This window comes from Pteropus alecto, unplaced genomic scaffold (genome assembly GCF_000325575.1).
Source record: "Pteropus alecto unplaced genomic scaffold, ASM32557v1 scaffold103, whole genome shotgun sequence".
NCBI lineage: Eukaryota > Metazoa > Chordata > Mammalia > Chiroptera > Pteropodidae > Pteropus > Pteropus alecto.
In genome coordinates this window covers 3,216,254-3,243,321 of record NW_006436288.1, presented here as the reverse complement: position 1 = coordinate 3,243,321, position 27,068 = coordinate 3,216,254, and the positions used below count along the sequence as shown (strand labels likewise).

Genomic DNA, 27,068 nt, shown 5'->3' with positions numbered 1-27,068 from the left:
CTGTGACAGTAAATCATGAATCTCAAAGGTGAATATAAAATAATATTCATAGAAGCTATGTGCAAGAATAATAGGAGTAAAAACAGATCTAGACTTATTAATAATTTCACATCTTAAAAATCTACAAAGATTAACATAAAAAAAGAAATATTCCTCTACCATATTAAAATAAACTGCATAAAAGACTTGCCTGGAGTGATTTATGTATTGAATAACAAAACAATACAGAACAAAATAAAAGTTAATTTATTGCATGGAACTAACTATTCACCTAAGCACTCAAAAGGATCTAAAAAAACTCATACAGGTAGGCAACTTTCTAGATTTATGAAGGGCGAAAGGATGAGTAATCCCTAGCCAGGTTTTCTCCTAGATTCACCCTCTGAACCAGTGACTTGTAATCTAGACTAGTGACTTCCAAAACATGCTGTCTCTTACCAAATCGCCACTATTTGATCCACCAGGGAAGAACAGGTAAGGACATACACCTACCTTCCCACTGGCCTGTCAGCACCAAGGTCCTGTTAATTACCACATCAATTTCCATAGCTCCATCTTCCACAGCCAATCTGATCTCTTCTAATCGTGTTTTTAAATGAGTCTGTCCAGCTGGAAAGCCAGTAGCCACTAGTAGAGAGAAAGGGAAAAAAAGGAAAGGAAGGAATTTCAATTGGTCAGTATCTCAACAAAGAATTTCAGACAAAAAATTCAGCATTTACAGACGAAAGCCTTAATGACACTTAAGAACTTCATGAATATCCTGAAAAGTTAAGTGCGAAGAAACAGAATGTTATCTTATATAGTACTGGTGTTAGGCCAGATATTAGCATTTTATCCTTTAGAAGATCTGAAATTAAATTGTTTCAGAGATGACCATGAGGGTTCTCTGAGTAAATGGCAATTAAAAAAATATATGTTATCATCACACTGATGCTCATAAAATAGTAGCTGTAGTCCTGTCTTGCTGGACACTAATAATTCTAGATCCTACTCTTGATCAGTTGACCATCACTGTATCCTTGATTTACCAACCACAGTTTTAGCTGTTGTAACCAAATTGAAATGTAGGTTCCTCCCTTTCCAATCTTAAAACAACCAGCCAGGCAGATGGGACTAAAGGGAAGAAAACAGCAGGAAGAAAAGCACCTGATTAGTCCACAGAACTGGGCCAGGGGCAGAGCTGGGAAGAACAGGGACAAGCATAAATAAAAGGAAAGTGGACATACAATAACACTTTTGAAAAAGTATTAACAATTTTTACATGAGCTTCATTAATTACATCCTGGAATCTAAAGATAATCTTTTGTGTTTCTTTGATGTTATTAAATTCCTTGGGTCTGCTACCTCAGAGGAAAGCACGTCCCCCTGTTGTATAAAGGAAAAGCTGAACTGACTGAGGCCAATGAAAAATTAAGGTTGATAAAGGTGTAACTGCCAAATACTTTGAGAATCTTCACAAACGAGTTATATATAAATACTATATACTCTATTGCTTTGATGTATTTCTAATAAAATAAATTAATGATCTTTATAGACTTCTTTTTTAAAGCACCAAAATATCTTCTAACATCTTTTAAAAGTAGAATTTAATTTTACGCTTGTCCATCCATCTGGTAAGAGGCAGGTGCACGCACGCGTGTGTGTGCGCGCACACACACACACGTTTACACATGAAGTAGGACTCATGCCAAGTCCTACTGTGTCTATATTAAGTCAATAACCCTTAAACATACCCTCTCTCTTCTTTATCTTCCAAGCTTTGGGGTGGCTCTCATCATTTCCCACATGGACTGTGTAAGTCTCTCTAACTCCATTTCACCCTCTCTAATGTGTACTCAGTATGTCATGAAGCTGATCATGGCCTGCCTCTGCTTAAAACCCTTCAGTGCTTTCCCTATCGCCCGAACACAGCCCAGATGCCACAGCCAGGTGTGGTCTCTCAATACATCTCCAGCTTAAACTCCCACAGTCCTGCTTTGTCCTACCTTAGGATCCAACAATTGCAAACCACTTTCAGTTCCCTGAACATGCTTCTGTGCCTCCACATCTGTTTGTTCCTCTGTCTAAAAGCCATTCCCTATCTTATCAACACTGTAAACTTCTCTTGAGCCTTTAAGACCCAGTGTGGTTATCATCTCCTCTGTGAAGCAATCCCTTACTCTCTGAGTGTCACCAGCTTCTGCAGAATAAATCACTCCCTGCTCTGAGGTACAACTGTACCTTCTGCGTATTGTTATTATCATATTTTACACATATATACTATACTACATATCCTGCATCATGTTTTTCTTTAACTTGACTATTCCTCCTAAACAAGTAAGTTTCCTTAAAGACAGGGATACATTCTTGAGAATTAGTACCATGTTTGCTACTTGAAGGCAATTTATAAATACTAAAAGAATGAATAAATACAACCAATTAAATATATGAAACTAATTAAAATCGCAGTATAAAACTATACATAATACCCCAAAGTGTCTGAGTGAAAGACAGGGAACGTGCTTTAAAACCACAAAAGTCACACCAATTTTACCTGATGCCACTGGGATAGTACAGCCTGCAGCCTTTAGTGCTTTCACCGCATCACACACGCGGGCAGGATAGACACAAACAGCAGCTGTAGTGATGCCTATGAAAAAAGAAATCATAGCAGCCTTCTGTATGTGAAGTTCGATTTGCACAATATGCTTTTAATTATTATTTATGGAACAACACTGGCAGAAATCAAACTGAGAGAAAAAAATTCCCCTACGATGCTGTAACAAATTAAAAGGTTTTTACTTTCCACATTCCCTTCCAGTTCTTGAGGACATGGATCAATTTCTCATCATTATAGTCCTTGGATAAAACAATTGTGATACATCATTCTGTGAGGGTAACAAGACTCCTTTTTAAAAATTCCTAAATAGTAAACTCGGTGAAAATATTTTATTTCATGTAAATAACAAAATCCAGATTTTTGTAGCATTCAAACAAACAGTGGATGAAGAAAAAAGTAAGTGAACCTTACAGGGTGGTACAGCAAAATGACTTAACTAATCTCTCTTCTTTTACAAGAAATAATAAAACATGAATCTGGAACCCCCATTTTGAGGAATAAGCTCGTAAAAATAAAAATTAAAAGATCGAATAGGCACCATAAAACAAAACAATAACATAATACCATAAGACTAATACAAAGTTGTTACTTTTTTTAGCCCCTCTCCCCCAAAGTTGTTACCTTGAAGTGCAATAAACAGGTGGTGTTTTTATTGTCAACTTAAAAGAAACATCATAAATATTTTTCAAAAGCTGTGGCGTTTCTTAGGTCTGCAAGTTATCTACAAATTATTTGGAATAAAATACCTGCATTGGGCCAATGCAACATCTCCAGTTGCACTCATCACAGACAGGCACTCAGGAACCATGGAGCAACGCTTCCTGGAAAGACCTGGCTCCTAAAATCAGCCCAGCAAGTAACAAGATACGTTTTCTTGGAAACACCATTTTGCCTTCCATGTCTCGTTTTCCTCATTTAGAAATAAGGTGATGGATTCTCAAAGGTCTCTTCCATTTCAAAAACGTTAAGGTTCTAAACTTATGGCAACTTTAGAAAGTCCTCTCTTTCATGTACACTAAAAGAGTGAATAAAACTTTTTTCAAAAGATCTAACCTAATATACAAGCATGTAATGTTTCCCATTTGCATTTTATTCTCAACAGTATTTCATTTACTCACAGAAAATACTTTATGCATGAGATGTAATTATTAAGTAATGAGATCGGCTTTTTCACATGTGGGTAGGGAATCAGAATCAGCATTTTCAGAATCACTAGATAGAAAACTTCCAAAACTAAAGAACTGGAAAGAAAAATCAAGAAACTCTCTACCAGCAACTTTAATCCACAATGGAAAGAACTGACCTAAAAATGAGACTCAGATTCTCCCCCTGCTATCTTTCAAAGAACAATCTCAATTATTTGTCTATGTATACAATGCTATCATGAATTTTATTGTTGCTATAGTTTTAGCAGCTGAATCTTGTCTTAAGTCCTCTTAAATTTAATATTCAGTATTGTAAAGAGGTAAACACCACACATTATACACAACATTACCTTTATCCTGCATATTTAAAGCTTTTAAGAGATCTTCTCGGATTGGATACTTGGCTTTATAACAAAGCCTTTGAATGTTGGAGGATGTGTCATCGCCCGAAAGTGTAGTAAGATCTATAAAGGTAACAGCTTTCAGGAGCCAAGCAGCCTGGTTTGAGAAAAAAGTAAAAATGATGTTAAAAAATAAATTAATCTCCAATCCAGTTAGTTAGTAGAGAATCATCAGGCAAACATGCGTGCTAAAACCTGATATCTATACTGTTCTAAGGCATATCATTCTAATATATGATATAAACATTGCTCAAGAAGAACATTACATAGAATAAAATAAAAGGGAGGAGAGTAGCCTTAAATTTTTTTCTCCCATAGATATGCCAAAATGAAACTCTAAGCAATCAAGTCTCCCCACATCTGACTTCTCCATCTCATTCACAAGGAGCCCCTCAATAGGAGGTCGTAGGAACAAAAGCGTTTCTATCTTACATTTTACCTCCAGCCATGGGATCTGGGATGAGACATTATAAAAAGAGTCTCTAACTTCTTTGTTTCAATTTAATCCAATTTCATTTTTCAAACAACATTTATATTTCGCAACTCATTCTGATGAATATCCTTTTATCTTTTCAATCAGAATATTTCCAAGGATGAACAAAATGTGAGATGTCACCCAAAAGGATTCAATCACAGTATTTTGCCTCACTTGCAAAATGAACTCTGAATTCCTTTTAGTCCTGTGATGCATAGCACGTCTTTGGTTGATATACGTGGAAGAATATGCTTACCGTGAGCACTCCACGAAACATCATTTTTTGAAATTTGAAAAATTATTTATGAAAATTAATAGTAAGGGAAACACAATGGTCAAAGGTGGTCAACTACTATTATACATAAGGGTCTCACTCGTGGGCACACCAGGTTTAGATGTTATGGTTTGAAATTTAAAATAGAAGACAACCAAAGAAGGTATGTCTAAGAAACCGAATAAATGTGTTGCAAAAATATGCCATTTAATTCACTCATGAATAAAGATGCCTCAGATTCATTTGCGGCTTTGCCACTCAAGAGTGATAAGCTTTTTAACTTGTTTGGATAAATGTGTTATCTTTCTCCAACCCATCATCATCATATATGAATTATTAAAATAAGTCATGGACAGCTGCAATCTTTTAAGTTCAGATGCATCTTGAGCGAAATTCAATACTGTGGCCTTGAGGGAAGAGCCCAGGCATTGTAAGCTACAGGAAGAGAATGCTCAAGGAGAACCCTTACCTGCCACTCCTTTTTCACAGTTCTGCGAGCCTGGATTTGTTCTGCACGCCTCAGAACTGCTGGTTGATTCACCTGTATTTTGGAGATCCAGCTGAGGTCTAAAAGGGAATAAAGAATACTTTTTAAAACCTGAAAGTTTTATTAAATATATTCACCTATTTTTTACATGGTCCTTGAAAGGATTTATTTATCATTTGGCATCAAAGCTCTTTTAAAGCTTATGTTTCTTTTTCACACAACTACAAATAAATAACCTTGTTGAAGGCAGCCCAGTCGTGAAAAGGCATACTTCATGCAAAATTAAGTACATTTGGAACTGGAAGAACCTGTTATCGATTCATTACAAAGATATGTCTAACAATGGGGGGAAATGTTCAGTGTGCTACCCATACCACGTGCCTCACTTTTGACAGCAAAGACTTATGTGTGAGTGCCCAGTCCAGGAAAGCAAATGATTAATACATATTTAAGTGAATTAATGTTGGGGCTTAAAGGAATCCTTGATCACTACCCCCTTACTGACAAGATTAATATCTACTAGACGCTGATATGATACAGCCCATTCTTCCCTCAAAGGAGAATTTTGCAGAATGTATTAGAAATTATAACACTAATAGAACAGAAGTTAGAAAAAGGAAAAGAAAAAACAAACTGTTCAAAATTCCAGGAGACATTTCTGTTGCTTCGGTTTTGCAATGCTCTCTCCTACCTCCATCCCACCCTCCGTTCTCTTCTGGTTGACTGTCATCTCTACTTTAAGACGCAGTTAAGTGTTTTACTTTGTGAAAACACTGCCTGCTCCCCAGATAGAGCCAACATTTGTATATACCTCTACTACAGAATTTGTATTTAATACATCAAGGAATTGCAATAAAATTGTCTCTTGTGCTTCTTATATTGTGAGTCATGACCTTATTCATCTTTGAGTGTCTAACACCAAACGTAGCATCTGGTGACCGTGCATTTCAACTTCATCAATACTCTAAAACACAAGCGGCTTCACAGTAAATTGAGCACATATCCCTTTACCTTCTATAACTAACCTCACTTCTATAACCCTCTAGCAACCTCATGTTTTTCAATAATCGTATAAGAGCCTTAAAGGACTACTGCAGAAAAGGTTATTGATGAGGAAATATGTCACAATTCTACATTTCTTTATAATGTGATGGGGAAAACTGCTGATTGCATACTGTACTATGAAATATCACAAATAATAATAAAGTACGTGCATCCACCACAAAGATAAAATCACCAAGAAAATCAGTTTCTACAAAAGACATTTTCTCTCTCTCTCTCTCTCCTCTCTCTCTCTCTCTCTCTCTCTCTCTCTCTCTCTCTCTCTTTCTCTCTCTCTTCCACTTGATTCTTATCAATTTTAATGGTATAGAATCCAAGTTAGCTTTCGAGTGATTAATAATGATATTCTTATTTAAATATCACTGAAGAGTTTGGGTGCTTTTTGTTTCTAATTAAATTATTCTGTTAGCTGAAATCTTCTAACAAAACAGATTTTTAACATTTCAATCCATCTGCTCCTCAAAGACACTGTAGGTTTTCCTGCTTGTCTGCTGAGCCAAGTTCACAGAGAGTTGGGAGTCTAAGGTCAGGCGAATGAAATCTGCCTCTTCTTATCCACCCAGAGACTGATTTTCCTTCTCAGTAGACAAGTTCACAGAGAGTTGGGAGTCTAAGGTCAGGCAAATGAAATCTGCCTCTTCTTATCCACACAGAGACTGATTTTCCTTCTCAGTAGAGGCCAAGAAAATATCATATACCAGATAGACATACTAGACTCATCTCAATTTATCTGAGACCTATAAGAACCTCTTTCTAACCAAAGGTAACGGAGGTGCTTGCTCGCTCACTCTCTCTCTCCTCTCTCTCTCTCTCTCTCTCTCTCTCTCTCTCTCTTTCATTTTTAATTACTAGTGATCAGGTTCATGGTAAAGACCGTTTCAGGTAGATTGTAAAAATGAGTGAAGCAAGGAGTTGGATGATATACAATGCTCACCACAAGGAAGCTGCTGACAAGAGTATAAGAGGAAAGCCTGTGATGGTACAAGGCTTTGAGGGGCTGTCCTTAATTTCATATAACTCTTCCTGGAAGCTCCTCCCCACCTCTTCTCTACTCCCCACCCACTACCAATACCATGGGAAGCACTGCTGCCAGAGAGAGGTCTCAGGCAATCGCAATCTTCATGATCTGGCTTCCTTCTCCCTCTCATGCCCCATCTTCTCTGTTTCTGACAATTCAACCCTGCGGCACAGCCTTTCCAAAGTACTAGGAGTTCACTGACACATTACGTCATGTGCTGTCTCTGGACCTGCACATGCTGCTTGTTCCTTCTACCTAGAATGCCCTTCTTTATCTTGCCTGTATGGTGACCTCTTATCAACCTTTAAGACTCAGTTCAAGGATGTGAGTAGACGTTTTTCCGAAGAAAAGATACAGTTGGCCAACAGGTACATGAAAAGGTGCTCAACATCACTAATCATCAGGGAAATGCAAGTCAAAATCACAGTGAGCTGTCATCTCATAACTGTCAGAATGTCATTATCAAAAAGACGAGAAATGAGAGTCGGTGAAGATGTGAAGAAAAAAAGAACCTTTGTGGACTGCTGATGGGAATGAAAATTGGTACAGCCACTATGGAAAACAGTATGAAGGTTACTCAAAAAATGAAAAACAGAACTACCAAATGATCCAGCAATTCCATTTCTGAATATTTATCTGAAGGAAACAAAATCACTATCTCAAAAAGATTTCTGCACCTCCATGTTCACTGCAGCATTATTTACAGTGGCCAAGATATAGAAACAATCTACTTGTCTACTGACAAATGAAGGATGAAGAAAATGTGCTATATATACAAAATGGAATATTATTCAACCACGAAAAAGCAAATCTTGCCATTTGTAACAATATAGATGGACCCTGAGGGCATTATGCTAAGTGAAATAATTCAGACAAACAAAGACAAATATCGTATGATCTCACTTAGATGTGGAAGCTAAAAAAAAACTGAACTAATAGATACAGAGAACAGACTGGTAGTTGACAGAGGCAGGGGGTAGAGGGTGGGAGAAATGGGAGTCAAAAGGTATAAACTTCCATTTATAAAATAAATAAGTCATGAGGATGTAATGTATAGCACAGTGACTATAGTTATTCATGCTGTATTGTATATTTGAAAGTTGCTGATCTTAAAAGTTCTCATCACTAGAAAAAAATAATAACTGTGTGGTAATGAATGCTAACTAGACTTACTGTGGTAATTGTTTCACAATAATACACTTATCAAATCATTATTTTATACACGTCAAACTAATAAATGTTATATGTCAATTATATCTCAATTAAAAAAAAAAGACTCAATTCAAGTGTCACCTGCTCTATGAATCTTCTCAGGTTGAGCTATTCCTTTGTGTCTTTGTGCTTTCATGCTACTTTACAGTCTAGCTTTAGTACAATTCCCACCATTATAAATGACATGCTGAATGATCTGTCTAAATGTTTATTTTCTCAATGGCTTTCTAAAACTCCAACCAATGTGCCCGTGAATATATGGGTGACATTCAATAAATAAGTTTAATGGTTCTCAAAGTCCAGAAATGACCTAATTGTGGTCATCGTTCCTAGTTGCTTCTTAAAAAAAAATAAAATAAAATAGTATTTTTTATATATATTTAAGGTATACAACTTAATGTTTTGATATACATTGTAAATTAATCACCACAATCAAACAATTAAGATATCCGTCACCTCACACATTTACCATTTTTCGTGTGCTCAAAACACGTAAGATCTTAGCACATTTCAAGTATCAATACAATACTGTTAACTACAATCTCATGGCTTACAATAGATCTCCAGAACATATTCATCTTCAATAATGAAACTCTGTACCACAACTGTTTCTGATTAGAAAGGAGTTTAGATCTCCGTAAGAGAAGTTGGGACTAAAGCATGAGTGGGAAATCTGAAGACATTCGCCTTACAAACTACTTTTTAGTACAATCCCCCACCAAAGATTAGAACCCGTGAGGCCCGCTCTCACACTTCTCAGATACCACTTGCCAGAGGTCCCTGCGAGCCCTCTACTGGAGAATGTAATAGGATTACTTCTCTCACAATATCAGCCTCCAATCCACTGCTAAAAATATCATTAGTGGTCATAAAATTATCCAGCTCCATATTTAATCTAGCCACAAAATTTGCCTCTGTGACCTCCCATGGTAATGAATTATAAGTGACTATCTCATTTTATTAGCACTTAATTTGCTACTCTTTAATTTCATCAAATAACCCTTGTTCTCATATTATGGGGTCTGGGGAAAGGAAAGGACTGATTGGCCTTTGTTATGTCCTTCATAATTTTTAACATTTTATTCGAGTACCCTTTAGCGTCTCCTTTCCAGAATAGTGATTCTAATGCACACAATCTCATTAGGACCATAGAATCTTCTCTTATGGGGCCAGGAGGGGTTTCAAGTACATGTGCCTTTGGGGAGAATAGACATGAAACCATAATTGGAAGGCAATAATACTCTTTTCCTAAAACTCTCTAGTGAAGGAAATCCCACTGTTTCTTTTAGTATGTCATTTTGGTGGCTTTCAGCCCCTTCTGTCAGTTAGAAATTTGTTCTCAAATACTCTTCTCACAATTTTTTATTATTATTATTTTTCCTGTTTGAATCTTAGTGGAGACGGAGACCACTGTCCCCGCAAATCTAATTTGTAGTCTTCTTATCGCTTTCATTTGCTTTTCATTGGATACTCACAATATTCCTAAAACACCGAGTAACTCTACAAAAGGAGGTTTATTTTGTACTTTGATTTTACCTTTGCTCCTAATGGAGAAAAAGAAATTGCGATGCTTTATTAGAGACTTTTACCCCAAAACTTGGGAAAAAGCAAGAAAGATAAAATTTTCCATGTTTTCTCTTTTCATTTTTTCTGGATTTTTATATGTAATTGTACCACCCTAATTTGTTCCCTAGTGATGTCTCTGGTCATTTCCTGATATGTACTTCTATAGTTTTAATCCCAGAGTCTATTATTGAAGACCTCTTCTTACTGTATTCACCTAATTGTCTATTAAATCTGTGTTGTTTATTTTCTATTCTAATTTGCAACTTCCCAGGAATCAGCCATATCCTCCTCTATGCACAAGTGTCTAGCACAGAAATAGTTGCTCAATGAGCTCCATGTATCACAGTAAATTTATTTTTTACTTCAGATACTGAAACTAGTGAAATATCAACTTGATCATGTCTAGTCTTTCAACCTTAGTCCTGGAAAAAATTATCTGGGATAGAAAAAACAGTCCTGGATGTCAGTAAATGCCTGACCCAGATAGGCTCAGAAGATACTAGATTTATATAAATGACAGACTCAGCCTCACCTAGTTCCTAAGCCAAAAAGATTCAAGACAGAGATTGTGCTGGGAGCCTCATCCTTACAAGCAGGTGAGTTCTAGAATTAGTCTTCTTCTCAAAGCCTAGTATCCAATAAACCCTGGGTGAGTCCGTTAGGGGCATCCAGGCCCACACTGAACAACAGCCAACTCCCCTAACACTCCACTGTGTAAGCCCAGCCCTTAGAACCCAGACAGATGCTCTAAAAACCAAGACACCAGCAACCTGACAAGAGAGCAACCTGTCAACATATGCTGCCACAGCCCACAGAGCTTTGCTAATATAATATCTCCCCAAAGCCGCTCTGCCCCCTAATCTCAGACTCCCATGCCACATACGTTTGCGACCAGATCGTTCTTTAGGATATCAATCCAAGGCCAGGTGAGTAATAAGTTTACTACACCCTCTGAAATACTTCAACTTAAATTGCCAGCACCAAGTTGAAAGCCAACTTGATCTGCCAATTTGATCAATCTTTTCAATTCTCTGCTTACACTTCATTTCCATCTGCCTAGCGCTTCCAGTATGTCTACATGGGTTATAACATTCATTCAGAATGTTAGAGGAGTTGGCTTATATCCAATGGGAGCATAGGTGCTTTTGAGGGCTCACTCAGATCCGACTATGACTTACATTTATTCATTCATTAAACTAATACGAAAGGGAGTACCCACGGTGGTACCAGGCACTGCTATAGGCTCTGCAGATTCAGCAGCAAATGAAAATACAAAATCCTTACTCTCAGAGCCTCACTAATCGAAGAGGCATATAAATACATATTGGCTATATTATATAATACATATGGGCTACAATGAGAAGTTTTATGGAGAACCCAGGGACAGGCACAGTCAGGGAAAGTCTCTGATAAGAAAACATTTGAACAGAACCCCAGTTGAAACGGGAAGTGAGCAATGAGGCCACCATCCAGGGAAACAGTGTTCCAAGCAGAGAGAAAGCCAAATGCAAAAGCCCTAAGGCAAGAGTAAACATGTCATATCTAAGGCAAAGAAGCTGTAACTGGAGGAGAGTAAGCACGAGGGTAGAGGAAAAAGTGAGAGAGGAAGTCAAGGGCCACATCGGATAGTAAAATGTTTTCTGAACAGAAGGTCATGACCAATAATGTCATGAAACGAAATTTGTCAGTTGCAACCGGCATTTTAAAAACAAGAAGAAATAGAATAAAATAGAAAACATCAGGGTACATTTCTGAAATACAGGTAAGGATCATTTATGGAAGTTCTGTTTTAATCACACGTATGTAGGCATGTACTGTGTGGCAATAGAAAACACACTACTTATTGTGACGCATGATCAAGAAGGTTAGAAAGCCCTTAGGGCTGACTTTTTTGGCATGGACAGGACTTTAGATGTGAAATGAGAAGTCTTTGGAGAATTCTGAGCAGAAGGCTGCAATGATCTGGCTTACATTTTAAAAGAATGCCTCTGGCGGCTGTGGAGAAGCCAATTAGGAGACTCACACAAGAGCAGGTTGTAGCTTTAACCAGAACACTAGTAGTGGCATGGAGAGTGATCAAAATCTCATCAGACCACTAACTATAGCATTTCTAATATGCCTTTAAAATTTGCCTTTAAACAAACAAGAGCTACTTATTCTCTGGTGCTATTATTCCCATTTGGAGAGTGAATGGTCCAAGAAAAGTTGATATTCCAGAAGCAGCTACAAGATTCACAAAACACAGTTTAAGGAGTTTTCCTCTGCTCCCTACCCATAAATATCCTCGGGTAAGCATAAGAGTTCACAGATTAGAGAACTGTTAGGGCTGCGCCCTCTGCCTCCTCTCCTAACTAGCCCATACTCGGAGACTACTGGAGTGAAATCCAACAGCTCTTCCCAATACAACCTACCTGCTGGGCTTTGGTCCTCCTCACTAGCGTGGCCACGTCAGCCTGTTTGCCCAGGAGAAACCAGCTGACATCCCTGTCCCATCCAGTTTGTCATTTGTCTTATATATTTCATTTCATTTTTAAACAAACTTATACCAATTTGGGTTTGGTAGACTCCAACTTTTACCTTGGTCTCCAGTAATAGAGTGTGAAAGGCAAATGCAGTGAACAGAGATCTCACTTGAACGTGTGGTTTGCTCCGTAAGAAAACTAAAACTTGACTTTTCGCCATCCTCCCAAACGTAACAGAACTATAACACTCCCAGTATGCAGGGCATTCACTGACAACTGAGGGCATTTGAATATCTGTGGCTAGCAACAGCTAAGTCCTTCCAGTCTTGGGTGACAATAGGAGAAGTATGCAAAGCTGTCGTTTCTCTGCAGACATGTGATATAGTGGCATGCCATGCCCTGGCCTGAGCCCAATCCTGCAAGAGATACACCATGCCACCTGTCAGCAGGGTCATGACAAGTGTTTGAACCTGCAGGTTAGAGGAACACGGCATATTTATGGGGGATCTCTAGATTCTCGGAGGAGCACAGACTGAAAGCAATGCTTTTGTCATTTTTATATTCTATAAATCTAAAACTACTTATTTGGGCTTAGACTTTTTTATTTAAAAAAATATCTATGAGCAGCAGTGAACTCAAAAAAAATATGTTGAATGAAAAGTTAAATTCTGAATTTATATTTCTCAGGAAAGTTGATGATCTGTACATTGCACAAAATGCTTTTCAACATTTATCACATGCCAACATATCTCTACAGAGATATCACTGACTCCAAGAAGTCTGAAACTTACACCATCAGCTCTCTTGCTTCTCAGACCTTGGGACTCGGACTAAAATTTACACCATTGGTTCTCCGAGTTCTCAGGTCTTCATACTTGGACTGGAACTATACCATCAGTTCTCCCTGGTCTCCAGCTTGCCAACTGCAGGTCTTAGATTTCTCTGCCTCCACAATTACATAAGCTAATTCCTCACATTAAATCTCTTTATCTATATCTATATCTATCTATATCTATATCTAACTATCTACTACTGATTCTGTTTCTCTAGAGAACTCAGACTAATAAAGATATAATTTCCAAATTATAGGAAATACAGAAGATAGAAAAATAAGTTAAATGATATCATGAAGAAATAATCAGATAAATCTAGCAGTTAGGGCAATCTACAGGTCAGGTAACCAGTATCATCAAACTCATGGCAGTAAAAAAAAAAAGGACGGCGGGGGGAGGGTGTTGTTCAAATTAAGAGAGACAAATACAAGCGAATATAATGCATGGTCCTTATTTGGATCCCAGCTTTAACAAACCAGCTATAAAATACATTTTGGGTACGACTCAGGAAATTTAAATATGGACTTGCTATTAGATGATTATCAAGGAATTATTTCAAATTTGATTAATGTGACAATGGTATTATAGTACTGTAAGAAAATACTTGCATTCCTTAAAGATGCAAACACATATTTATGAGTGAAATGTCATGACGGCTGTAATTTTTATTTAAAACATTTCAGAATAATGTTGCAAAGCAAACAGTAAATTATTAACAACTGTTAAGTCCAGGTGACTGGTATACATGGGTTATCTTTAGATTAATCCTTCTACTTTCCTAAATATTTAAAATCTTTAGTAATAAAAAGAAACTATATATAAAAGCAAGCTAAAATAAATAACAATAAATAAAAGAAACTATGGTAATCAGCCTCCAAAATGGCCTGCAATGATTCTTGTCTCCTGCTATTCATGCTCCTTCCACAATGAATAGCACTGACCTATGTGACCAATAAGACATTGTGGAAGTATCAGTGTGTGACTTCCGACATTTGGTAATAAACGACATTATGGCTTTTGCCTTACTACCTTGGATCACTGCACTGTCTCAGGGAGAAGCCAGGTGTCATGTCATAAAGACACTCAAGCAGCCCTGGGGAATATTCTCGTGGTAAATAGCTGAGGGCTCTCACCAGTTGCCGGCACCAACTAACCAATCACGAGAGGCAGCCAGTTTGGAAGTGGACCCTCAGCTCCAGTCAAGCCTTCAGATAACAGTAGCCTGGGCTGATGACTTGACTGCAACCTCATGAGAGACCCCCAAGCCAGACCACCCAGCTAAGCTGCCCCCAAATTTCTGACACAAAGAAAATGTGTGTGATAATAAATGTTTATTGCTGTTTTCATTTGCAAAGTTTTGAAGCACTTTATATCTTAGCAATAAATAACATACAGAAATCAACATAAAAGCTTTTAATAGCAAACTACTTCACAAGTATAATATGGAAGACTAGGAAATATTTTACTTTTTCTCTTCTCAAACTATAAAATGTAAATATTTAACACTCCACTAATGTAAATATATACATCAAATTACACTAAAAACTAAACTATACACTTAAGATTAGTACACTTTACTGTATTTATATTATGCTTAGCTGTGGTCTACAGGTTTGTGTCCCCACCAAAAAATACCAAAATCAAAAACAAAAAAAAAAACACTCTATGTTGAAACCTATGGAGATATTATTTGGAGGTGGAGCCTTCAGGAGGTGATTAGGTCATGAAGGTGGAGCCCTTATAAATGAGGTTAGTGCTCACACGTGCCACGTGAGGTTCCAGCAAAAAGACAGCCCTTAGTGGGGAAGTGGAGTTTCAACAGACATTAAATCTCCCCGCATCTTGATCTTGGATGTCCCAGCCTCCAGAAAGCTCTGAGAAATAAATTTCTGTTGTTTATAAGCTACACAGTCTATGGTATTTCTGTTACAGCATCTTGAACAGACTAAGACACACCTCGATTAAATTTCTTTTGAAAAATTATAGTGAAATTTGAGGTTAAAATATCATAGAAATAGATGCCTGTGTTTTTACATTCAGCTCAATCTATTACAAAACTAATATATTTTTGGTTTTTTAAAGTATCTTTAATTTAATGTCCATCAACTGTTTTTGTATGCTCTCCTCCAAAGACCTAGGTTAACAATGAAAATACCATTTGCCATAATAAAATTGGTGTCAACCAGTGACCGACCTTCCTGGAGAATGAACAGAAGCTTTTCACTTGTATTCTTTTTTGCTATTGTTCAAATAAGTTTAAATCTATGAAAAAAGGAATACTTTTTTACTCTGTTGGCAGTTTTTCCTAAACTCTTAGGGGAAGCATTATGAAAAGATTTTTCAGAAACTAAGTATTTCTACCAGGTTCCCAGTATGAAGCATTGCATTAACTATTTCAAAGAACTCTTAACCTGCCAGGTTGGGACTTTATAATTTTCCTAAACAATCCACATATCAAAGCTGTTTGAGAAACGTACTCTTGGTTTGAATCAAGAAGTCAAAAAAAGAGGCAGTTAAAATATCCAATAGTTTCTCACGCATTTCGTTTTTAATTTACTATAGCTCCAAGTGAGTCTGTTATAAAACTTTAACAGTAGTAACACTTCCAAACCGAAAGACAAGATACCGAAGCTGAGTACTGGACCGCCAAGGATGGAGAATAACAGGGCGTGAGGGGCACCAGCTCCAGGAATACAGCACTGCCCTGGAAGAAAAGAATCCCATGTTCTAGTTCTGTAATATGTGGAGTTGGAAAACCATAACAGCTATTTATGGAGCAGGGACTTTGTGCCAGGCCACCCGTTAGCTATCTTTCAATGCTTTATCATAGTACGGCCGGTGTGACCGTGTAGGTCTTCTCTGATGAACTCAACCACAGGGTTAGACAGCCATCACTGACAAGGAAAAAAGAACCAGCCAACTTGGTATGACAGTCATCATTCAATTTATCTGCACCGCAGTGCTAAACAGAGGTCATGACAAGACAGAAGATTGGGTTCTAGCTCCAGCTCTGTCACTATGAGAGGAATAGGAGGGCCAGAAGTTTCAACAAGCCAACCTGCCCTAATAGATTAGTAAAAATTAACTATAAGTCAAGGAGATAATAGACGTTTCAAATATTGTATATACAAAATCAAATACAAGTCAAAAAGAGGGAAGATGTTTCAAATATTAGATATAACATGAATAAAGACCAATTTGGGAATGTTAGGGCCTGGTCACAGCAATGGCAAAATGTTATGTTTGGAAGCAATGATATGGATGCATCCACCGGTGAGGCTGTATCAGGTCACAGAGAAGAATCCTGAAATTTAGACGCAGGACTCTAGACTTGAAATACTGGAGGGCCACCATTAATTTATTTCATCAGTTGGTAAAGAAGGTAGAATGGAAAGAGAAAAAACAACAGCCAAATTCCCACCAATTTTACATAATGTACATTTACCTCTTTGAAAATCTTGGAGGAGAAAAATAAAAGTTAGTTGAAAATGATGAAAAGAAAACGATGTTTTTTTTTAAAAAAAAAGGGAAAACAAAGTCTACGGCCATGCCACCCTGAACAAGCCCGATCCCGTCTGATCTCGGAAGCTAAGCAGGGTGGGGCCTGGTTAGTACTTGGATGGGAGACCACCTAGGAAGACCAGGTGCTGTAGGTGTGAAAAATAAGGGATCGTAAGCTGACAAGGTCTTTGCAATCTGCGAGGTCAACCAAGGGTTGCCTTGCCTTAAAAAAAAAAAAAAATAGAAAAGGTAAACAGGAAAAAAATAAGACCAAATAGGTAGACTCTTTTGCCTTTGAAGTCAAATTATAATGTCAAATGAAGATCTAATAAAATGGGAGTATTCTGAAGGGCTATTTAGAATAAAAATAATTTAGCTCACTTATACACATTCTCTAACGTGGGCTGAGTGAACCTAAAGAGAAAAGATCACAGGGAAAATAACCAGAATCTGAATTCAAGTCAGCTAAAAATAAACTTAATAAATCCTATTGCACTGGGAGCCAAAATAAGTTATAACACTTTCAACCAAGAGATGTGAGTAGAAATAAGGACTCTTATGCCTTCTCCTGCCTTTTTTCCTTATTCTGCAATTTTTAATGAGAAAACACAGTAAATGAGATACACAGGGCTTTGGCAGTTTAAGATAAAGAGAGTCGCCTGGGTAAGAGGAGTGAAAAAATAAAAGCCATATTGGAAGTTATACCACCAGCTATGAAGAAGAGGTAGTGACGGGGGCAGGGGGCGGCTGAGAGGGTGAAGAGCCACATCCTAAGCAAGATCCTGAAGTGGAAGAACTTGAAATTTATTTCAGGAAGAATCATGCTGTTGTTGTTGTTGTTTGTTTTGTGTTTGTTTTTATATTTGTTTTCTGAAGAACCAAGTCCTTATAAGAGAGAAATCGAAACAGCATGAAAGATAGGTTGAGAATACATCATGAAAGGCAAAGATTGGTAGATCAAAACAACTAAATTGAATGCAACAGACAAATAAGAGACACTGAGAGTTTTAAACTCAGGAAGTGCAATATAATTTGCCCTAATATTCAAGAAGGCAAACCCAAAGTTCTTCAAACCATTAGTTTGCCATCTAAATCCTCAGGTATAAGCCATAGCTAATCTAAATTTCAGTATCTACTTAAAACTACTCTCATTGGTCAGATCAGCATTACAAAAGCAGACAAACAAAAAATCTCAAAAGATATCTAGAAGTCAAAGTCAACAAAAGACTTAAGATAAATTAACCAAAAAACTTAGTGATGTAAACATTTAATTCTTCACACAGTGAAACTTCTCATACCCAATGTGGTAAGTTCAAATCCTGACTCTTAAGCAAAAATTTCATTTAGAACTTCACTGCCTTTATTTACCTATCTGAAAAGGACATGGTATTATTAATTAGTTAACATAATTAACCACCAACAGAGGTATGCCCTTCAATCTACAGCCATTGGTATTATATCCCCAATGCTAGTGCTCTAACTATGTGGACCATTATAACAAACTGACACCTTACTTGTACCACTTCCCTAAGTAACACTGATACATCTACTCAAGTACATTTATGCCTAGAATACTATTCCCTCCATTCTCACCAAGCTAGCTCCCTCTCATCCTTCAGATATCAGTTTAACATTCTCCATGGAGCTCATCCATTAGGTGTCCCTGTTAATGTGTGACCTCAACACCCTGTACTACTTCTGCTGTCAAGATTATCATGGAGAAAATAGAAGGAATAGGGGAAAGTCGACATTTAGTGCTAACACCAGCTTCTTTTGCTCCTCAACTCTGAGAACACTAATAGTCAGATTTATATTCCCCCAGGCAAAAGACTGGAAGACTCATTTCTACAAAAACTGACCAAGTCTAGAAAAAAGACACATGGATATTGACTAACTGGGAGGGTTACAATGAAATGGCCCAGCAAGATCATCCTGTTTGAGAAGCCCCATCAATGTCTAGAAAGCTTCTAATGTGCTTTATTCTGCTACAAAATTTGGAGAAATTTGCAAGACAAGCCTCTTTTCTGACACTAAGTGTAAGTTGTTGCAGGGGATAGGGAGGTCCCGAAGACCACTCTCAGGTTCCATAATTTGTTAGAAAGACTTCCAGAACTCACTGAAAGCTAGAAAGTTGTTATACTCACAGTTACAGTTTCATAGCAAAAAGATACAAATGAAAATCAGCCAAGGGAAGAGACATATGAGGCTGAGTCCAGGAGAGTTCCAATCACAGAGCTTCCGGCTGTCCTCTCTCAGTGGAGCAAGGGACCACGTTAACTCTTCCTTGCACAGGGTACTGCCAACCAAGGAAGCTCACCTGAGCTTTGGTGTCCAGAGTTTTTGGTGGGTCTTTGTCAAACAGACATAGTTAACCCCAAGTGGCTGACCTCAGTCTCCAGCATCTCCAAAGGTGCTAATACAACATGAACCAAAGCTTTCATGACCCAGAAGGCACATTGTCAGACTATCTGGTGTGACCCAAAGCCCTCAGGTAAACAAAGATACTCTTATCAGGCAGGACATTCCAAAGACTTAGAGATTACCTCCCAGAAGCCAAGGGTAAAAGCCAGACCTCTCTTTACTACACATATGCCTCATCCTTAAAAGTGAAGGGCAAACAAAGGATTACCTGATATATAAGGATAACTTCTAGCATAAGAGATACAGAGTGAAAACAACTGGAGGGCAGTGGAGGGAGTGGAGGACACTTAGAGGAAACAAAGCACTATGGGGAGCAGAAGAAAACTAAAGAGCTCACAGAAATTAAAAATGTGGTAGCAGAATTAAAACATCCAAAAAGACTTGAAAGATAAACTTAAGGAAATTCTCCCTACTCCCTCATCCTCCTCACCCCCAAAATTAGACAGCAAACAGGAGAAAAAAAAGGTAAAATTAGAGGCTAGAAAGTCCAACATCCAAGGAATAAGAATTCCAGAAGGAGAAAGTTAAGAAAATGTAAGGGAGAAATTAATCAGAGAAATAATTCGAGAAAATTTTCCAGAATAAAGGAAGTTATGGTTCAGAATTTAAAGAGCCTATCAGGTGGACAGAGCAATTAAAAAGTCCATTACTATGAAATGTCAGAACTCCAAAGACAATGAGAAAATTTTCAAACTCCCAGAAAGAATAATAAAGGCGATCACATTACAAAACAGTGATAAGAAGAGAACCAAATTTGTCAAAAGGACACTGGATAGAAAGAAGCTAAATACAGTGGAAAAATGCCTTCGAATTCCTGAGGAAACAGAATTTCAAATACAGTATTCTATACTCTGCCAAACTATCAATTAAACATGATTAAAGAATAAAAGCATTTTTTTGACATTCAAAGCCTTTATTTCCAGGAAGTCTCTGACCATTATACTTCACCAAATCAGGGGGAAAACCATGAAAAAGGAAGACATGGAATCCAGGAAATAAGAAATCCAAATAATGGAGTGAAAATAAACCTTTGGATGATGGTGAAGGGAGAGCCCAGAATACTAGAGATGCAGCAGGCCTAGAGAGAAGCTGCATTAAAGCAGGAGAGCTGAGGACACTAGGGGTGACATCTCTAAGAAAAATATAAAACTAATAAATTACAACATCTCTATGAATGTATCAAAAAGAGCAGTTTCATCTCTAACAGCTAGTGTAAGGTTGAATTAGAAATAACTACATTGAAAACTAAACAGATGAAATGATTCCAGACAAAATAAAAATTTAATCAAAAAATGAGATGCAATCATAGTATAACATATGGCTTATATATTGATATTTACATATTCCAAACAATAGGAACACTGAAAAGTCATCTAACTAAAACTATACTACCATAATAAGATGATGAAAAGGGGCTCTAGGAGAGGAAGAGTGGGGAGATTAAGTGTGAGACAGCTAAATCTTTGTTTTCCATATCAAAAAGTCGATGAATAAAATTTAAAACTGAAAAATTAAGAATAAGAGTAAAAGTGTGTAATTTTGAAATATGGAGGTAAACACCAGAAAAGGCTGCCTCTGGGCAGTAGGAACTGTGGATATAGAAGGGTGGGACAGAAGTTTGCTGTATTAACTCTTATAGACTTTTTAAAGACTATACAAACACACGTAGATTCAGTAAAATTAAAATAATATCTTAAAAGAGAAGCATTTTATAATTAATCAGAATGAATACCAGCAGGCTTTACGGCAGGTAGGGAGTACTCTTTACATTTTTTTGTTTGTACGTTTTCTTAAAGAGATCTTCTCAAAAGATAAGTGACCAAAAAACTCATGAGTGAGAATATGAACCCCAAGATTGACACTGTGGAGCCAACTTCACCTCAGTGTTTATAAACTACTTGGTATTCGTGAATTACTTTATCCCTGCAATAATTCTCCCAAGATATTTGATGCCAGGCATATATCCAACATTAATGGTCAATGATTATCTCCCAATAATTCTCTAAGTTGCATCCTGCTATTTCATTTTCCCTCTATTTCAGAAATTTCATTAGAAAGTATACTATTATACTCCTAAAAGATGCTGCTTCTGCTTTCTTACAGACCATCAGGATTTACATTCTGGATTTTACATATGGACTTACATTATGACTAAATCTCAGCATAAGATTTATAAGGATAGGAGAAAATATCTCGGGGGTAAGAAGACAAGAAGTCCTTTACAGTTTCTTTTACAGTCTTCCGGGCCATCCTTCACCTTTATGAAATGGACTCAACTCTATCAACCTAAAACAAGTATTGGTTCTTCAGCCTCTATATATACCCGTTACTTCGCCAGCCAAAGCAAGTTAGGGATTTACATGGGTTCATATATGCTTGTCGAATTTGGAAAACACATACATTTACATATCAAATGACACCGTGAATTAAAACTATCATGTAAAAATTAGTTCTCATTCATGCTTTTCAGTCAAATTAACATCTTAAATAAATTTGCTAATAGACAAAATGTCCCCTATTACAAGACATCTCATTGCCAAGATCTTGGTTTCACTACTATACACTCTCATGAAGATACACCATACGACTTACTAAACCACTCTTGGGTTTCCAAATACATAGTCATTCAATTTAATGAACTGTGGGAAGATTTCTGATCAGTTTCTCCAAGCCCCTAAATGTTCCTAGTGCTCAGAAAGAATCATTAGACCTCAGAGAAATTCATCAAGAAGCTGGAAAACTTTGGTGCCCTGCTCCATAAAGATCCAACTCTGAGCCTTTTAAGATTTGATCAATTATTCTAAGAGCTCAGAGCTTCAGAGAAACCTATTTAAACCTTTCCTCTCAACGAGAAACTTGACAGAGTTTCATAAATTAAAATCTGAACATGTCCAAAAATGTCCTGTTATTTGAGTTCACACTACAAGTCAATAGAAAATATTATTCATAAAGCTGCTACCTGTGCTAGATTTTTTGGTAGTCACACAAGTAAAATTCTGCAAGGATACTCACATACTATAACAGACCTGCACAGAATTAGTCCTGCCAAAATACCATACACATAATTTAAATGTTACAGAATAGAACTAAAAATCATAAAAAATATTTCATTTAAATAAATATGTTACACTCCGGGAAAAAAAAGTTATATAAAATCTGTACTTATTTTTCCTGAAATCTATTCCCCCATTACCATTGCCCAGGACTCAATGTCCGTCTGCTCTCACCGCACACTATCTCACTTAAATCTCATTTCAGAAAAAATCTATCATCAGTCATTCGTACTATACCATGAATTTAAGGTAATATATGACCTCTCCCAGGAACATTTTCTTTCATGTTTTACCTCTAAGGTAAGATATAGTAAATTATGAATGACATATTTTATGGTGGGTGTTAACAACTTATTTCCTCAAGTTTGTGAGTTCATATTATTCCTGACACTTAGCTTTTGGAGCAAATATTTTGTAAATGACCTACTAAGAATCACCACAATTTTGCTATTATATTTTGAATATTTGGATTTTAAAACCAATGTCTACTTTTACCTAAAAAAATTCTCTTCTCAAGTGATAGGGTATGAGCAGTTGTTTGTGATTACTTACCCAAAATAGTCATAGGATGGCACCAATAAGATTTATCAAATGAACACTTATTCTATAGTCTTGCTATTTATCAATTTTCAAAGATGCCAATCACGAAAAAAAAAAGAGTCTTGCTATTTATCAATTTTCAAAGATGCCAATCACAAAAAAAAAAGAGGAAGAAGAAGAAGAAAGAGGAGAAGGAGGAGGAGGAGGAGAAGAAGAAGAACTTGGGTAGAGAAGGAGGAGGAGGAGGAGGAGGAGAAGAAGAACTTGGGATGGATAAATTCCCATTTGAGAAGAAAAACTCCCAGTAATAAACACCTTTTATACATTTCCGTATGAAGGAAAGCAAATCACTATAAAAGTATAGAGTACATATCTAGTTTCAACCTCCACTGCATTCCAGCACACACTGCGGCTCCAACTGCCCCAGACCCTTTGACATTCTCCCTCACGACCCCATGTTACACTCCAGTCAGCAAACACCTTTGTTCATAAACAGTTATTCTTTAGCTTTAAGGTCAGAGCTTTCCAACATATCTACTCTTTCTTGTGAAAGGGCAGGGTAAGTAACTCTTATTGCAGCTCACTACCTCCCAGGCACCAGGGCAATTGCTCTACCTGTTATATCTCATTTAATCTTCACAATTACTCTGTGACCTAGCTTTTATTCACCCATTTTTTAGGTGTGAAAACTCAAAAAATCATAGGTAGAAGAATCAAGATTTGAATCCCAGGGAGTCTGCCCTCAAAGTCCTATTTCCTTTCCACAAAGAAGCTATATTTAATTAAATGGGTAACCATCCCAACAGATATATTTATTTACAGAAAATTTTAATGCGAAGAGTCAAGAACTACATAATCAAATTCTCAATTTTGGACAGGAGATCCTCCTTTGAAACTAAAGTGAACTAAGTGTTGAAAGAAAACTAAAAATAAAAAAAGAAACATTTATGGTATAGCTACTAAATGTATTATACATGCTTTATGTCACCTTCTCACTACCTTTCGATTTGCAGAAAATATCAAATGCTTTCGGGATCCATACTTACCACAGTCTCAATCTCTCTAGTAATGCCTTTATCTATGTTTACATATATTTTTAAATACATGCAGAAGGAGCTTGGAAATGTAGGTGTACCCCTTAAACAGCAGGCATCTAACATGTGCTAAAACACCCTGACTGTAAGCAGACAGGGCTTGAGTTGATACTGTCTCCCAAAACAAACAAACAAACAAACCCCCGCTACATTATGGAGCACAATGATTGCCAACACTGTCTGAGACTATCTGTTCAAAACTGAATCAGAGCGTAAATCACCACCTGCTGAGTGCTGATTCAAAACACCACTTCCCACGGCACCTGATCTCCTTCTGCAATTTCTCCTCAGGAAGAAGTTCTTTAGTGGCCCAGGTTTTGACAAGGTGGCTGGTTTTCTCTGTGCTTTCAGATGCTCTGTGACAAGTCATCAAAAACGTTAAAGTGCCACTAACCTGCTTTAAAAAAAGAAGTCATTAGATGTGCCAACTCACAAGTTAGTCTGAGGCAGCTCTATATAACATCTCCGGGCCATGTCAGTCTAGAAGCACACTCCCCCCATGGCGCAGGAACACAGGCTTCCCACTGCCTGCTCCTCAGAGTCAGGTGAACCTGAAGCTGCTGTGGAAATCACATTACTGAGTCAGCTCCCTAAAGGAGCTGGGTCTTGTCCAATTTTCAGAGAAGGCTACTCCTGTCTGCAGGGCAGGGTTTAACAGCTACAGATCTAGAAGGCTGAGAGACTTACACAAGGTGAACTATAGAAAACACAGAGTGGACAGAAGTCAAAATGGCAAGATTGCAAGCATAGCAAGAAGGCTCCCTGCCACCCCAACTTTCCCTGTGGTTTGGTATTTCAAATTGCACAATTATCATTTCAAAATGACAATTGCACAATTGTCATTCCTTGGTGCTTATTAAAGTTCACTTCCCCAGGAAAAGTAGCTCTTTACACCGTCAATGTCTCACACATTGGTGGGAAGTGAATTTTGCATTCTCCCAGACAGCTTTTAAAGGCATCCTGGAAGTAGACACCTTAGAGGTGGGGAAAGCATGCAGCAAGGGGCTGGTGCACCTAGAGGCAAAATTTCCCCTGCATCTTAAGGAAGGAGCCCTGACATCAGCAGATTCTCAATTACTCAGGGGCTAATGATCCAAACAGGCTTATCTGGGTCCCTGGCCTTTTCTTGTTCTTTTCACTGCTTGCCCATGGCATGTCTGCCATATAGTCCACAATGCACATATATAGAGAGTTGAATTTTAAAGTAATCATATTTGTTTCTTGTTTTAAGATCCCTAAAAGTAGAATAATGAGAAAGATATTTAAAAATCATTAATTAAAATAACACTTGGAAATTTTCTATAGATTTCCTATTTATCTTCATTTTGGGTATCTAATTAAGACAAGTAATGAGCAGCTGGTCATATATGGAATGTGAGGCTATATGAATAATAAAAAAAAAAATGAGTATATAAAGAGGCAGTGCAGTTTTCAGGTTAAAAGCAGTCACTAGAGTCACGCAGACCAGGGCTGAGTCCCAGCTCACCTCGCACTTCCTAGCTGTATGACCCTGGGCAAGATGGCCTGCTTCCCAAAATTCGGCTCCCTCATTTGTAAAATCAGGATAAAAACAGGATTGAGACTACATAAAACCCTCGGGAGGAGTAAAGAACAGGTTAATGCATGTACTTGGCAGCGTCTTGCATATTGTAAGTATTCAACATAACATTATCTTTTATTATAATATTCGCATTACTGTCTTCATGAAGGTGAGTAGCTCCCATTCAAATTTTTTAAGTAAATCAATTTTAATTTCGTTAGCATGATAATGAACGAGTAATTACATAACAATATAATGTTTTTCTAGAGATACATATCAAAGTAGTAGGGGTAAATGGCATGATGTCACTTTGGATTTACTCTAAAATACTATAACCATAACAAAAAAGGAGAACTGGTAAACCATTGTTCAAAAAAAAAAAAAAAAAAAATCAGTCAGGCTTCAACTTTACCTTTCTGGCATGTTGCCAAGAACCAAAGACTAGTAAAGAAAAGGACTTTGATTTGTAGAGATTTCAGGGTCCACAGATGGTATTTATATATCTGACTCATCAGAAGAGCCCCAACAGCCTTTCTCAAGCAGGGTTCCTCATTTGAGAAATAAAAAACGATATGAATGACTATTTTCTCATTCCCCCCAATGAAGAGCTAGACCCCTTCCAGATGCATCAGAGAGAAATTAATTCATTACCTACAATGGTTGTTCAAGGGCATTAACATTTAATTCTCACGGACCCCACCTGGGGAAGGCTGCCAGAACCTCCACTCAGAACCCCCTGGCTCTTAGTTGACCCACAATTCTGGTAACTTTGGTTCTCTTGTTTCTAGCCTAATGCATCCTGGAAACAGCAAATCAGAAGACAGGAATCTATAAGAGAAGAGTGACAGCCTGGCAGCAAGAGAGGAATCAAAAAATTTATTAAAAATGCACTCAGTGAACAAAAAAAGCAAAGCGACCCAGACACTTGATTAGAGGAAAGTGTCTCTAAGAACCTCAGGAGTCCTTTTATACTAAAAGTTAATATTTACTGAGAACTTATGATATTGAGCACTTACAAGGAGTTACATGCTTATAATGACGATCCTCCCAGTAGCCAAAAACAATTAAATTCTACCCGGTAAACTCTACCTCAGACAGGGACTAAACTTTCAGAGGTCTACTTCACCACGGGACAATATTGAGCAATTTTAATTTCCTTCTCTACATTTATGCACTTTCAAAATTTACTATAATGACTATGTATTACCTTTATAATTTGGCAAACCAATGTTAAAGATATTTAATTTTAAGATTTCATCCTAGATGGCATAAGTTTTAGACTTTTTTCCCCACAGTTAAAAGAGTAAAATCTCCACACTGATTCATTCTCCCAAGTTCACAGATAGGTATGCTTCTCATGCACTAGCTATTGTCCTTGGTGTTAA

General features: G+C 37.3%; 1 protein-coding gene and 1 non-coding gene across 3 annotated transcripts in view; one reads left to right on the top strand and one right to left on the bottom strand.

The window, feature by feature from the left end:
* DERA (deoxyribose-phosphate aldolase) overlaps nucleotides 1-27,068 on the bottom strand; it is a 137,709-nt gene that overhangs the window by 100,088 nt on the left and 10,553 nt on the right. For both annotated transcript variants that reach the window (XM_025047414.1, XM_006912658.3), the window contains exons 2-5: nucleotides 5,364-5,461; nucleotides 4,095-4,242; nucleotides 2,534-2,629; nucleotides 493-627 (exon numbers count right to left, since the gene is read on the bottom strand). In XM_025047414.1, coding sequence (XP_024903182.1) covers nucleotides 493-627; nucleotides 2,534-2,629; nucleotides 4,095-4,242; nucleotides 5,364-5,461 — 477 coding nt within the window. The remainder of the gene's footprint in view (nucleotides 1-492; nucleotides 628-2,533; nucleotides 2,630-4,094; nucleotides 4,243-5,363; nucleotides 5,462-27,068) is intronic.
* Nucleotides 17,072-17,190, top strand: LOC112480318. The gene has a single exon (XR_003046563.1). It is a non-coding gene; the product is annotated as a 5S ribosomal RNA (ribosomal RNA).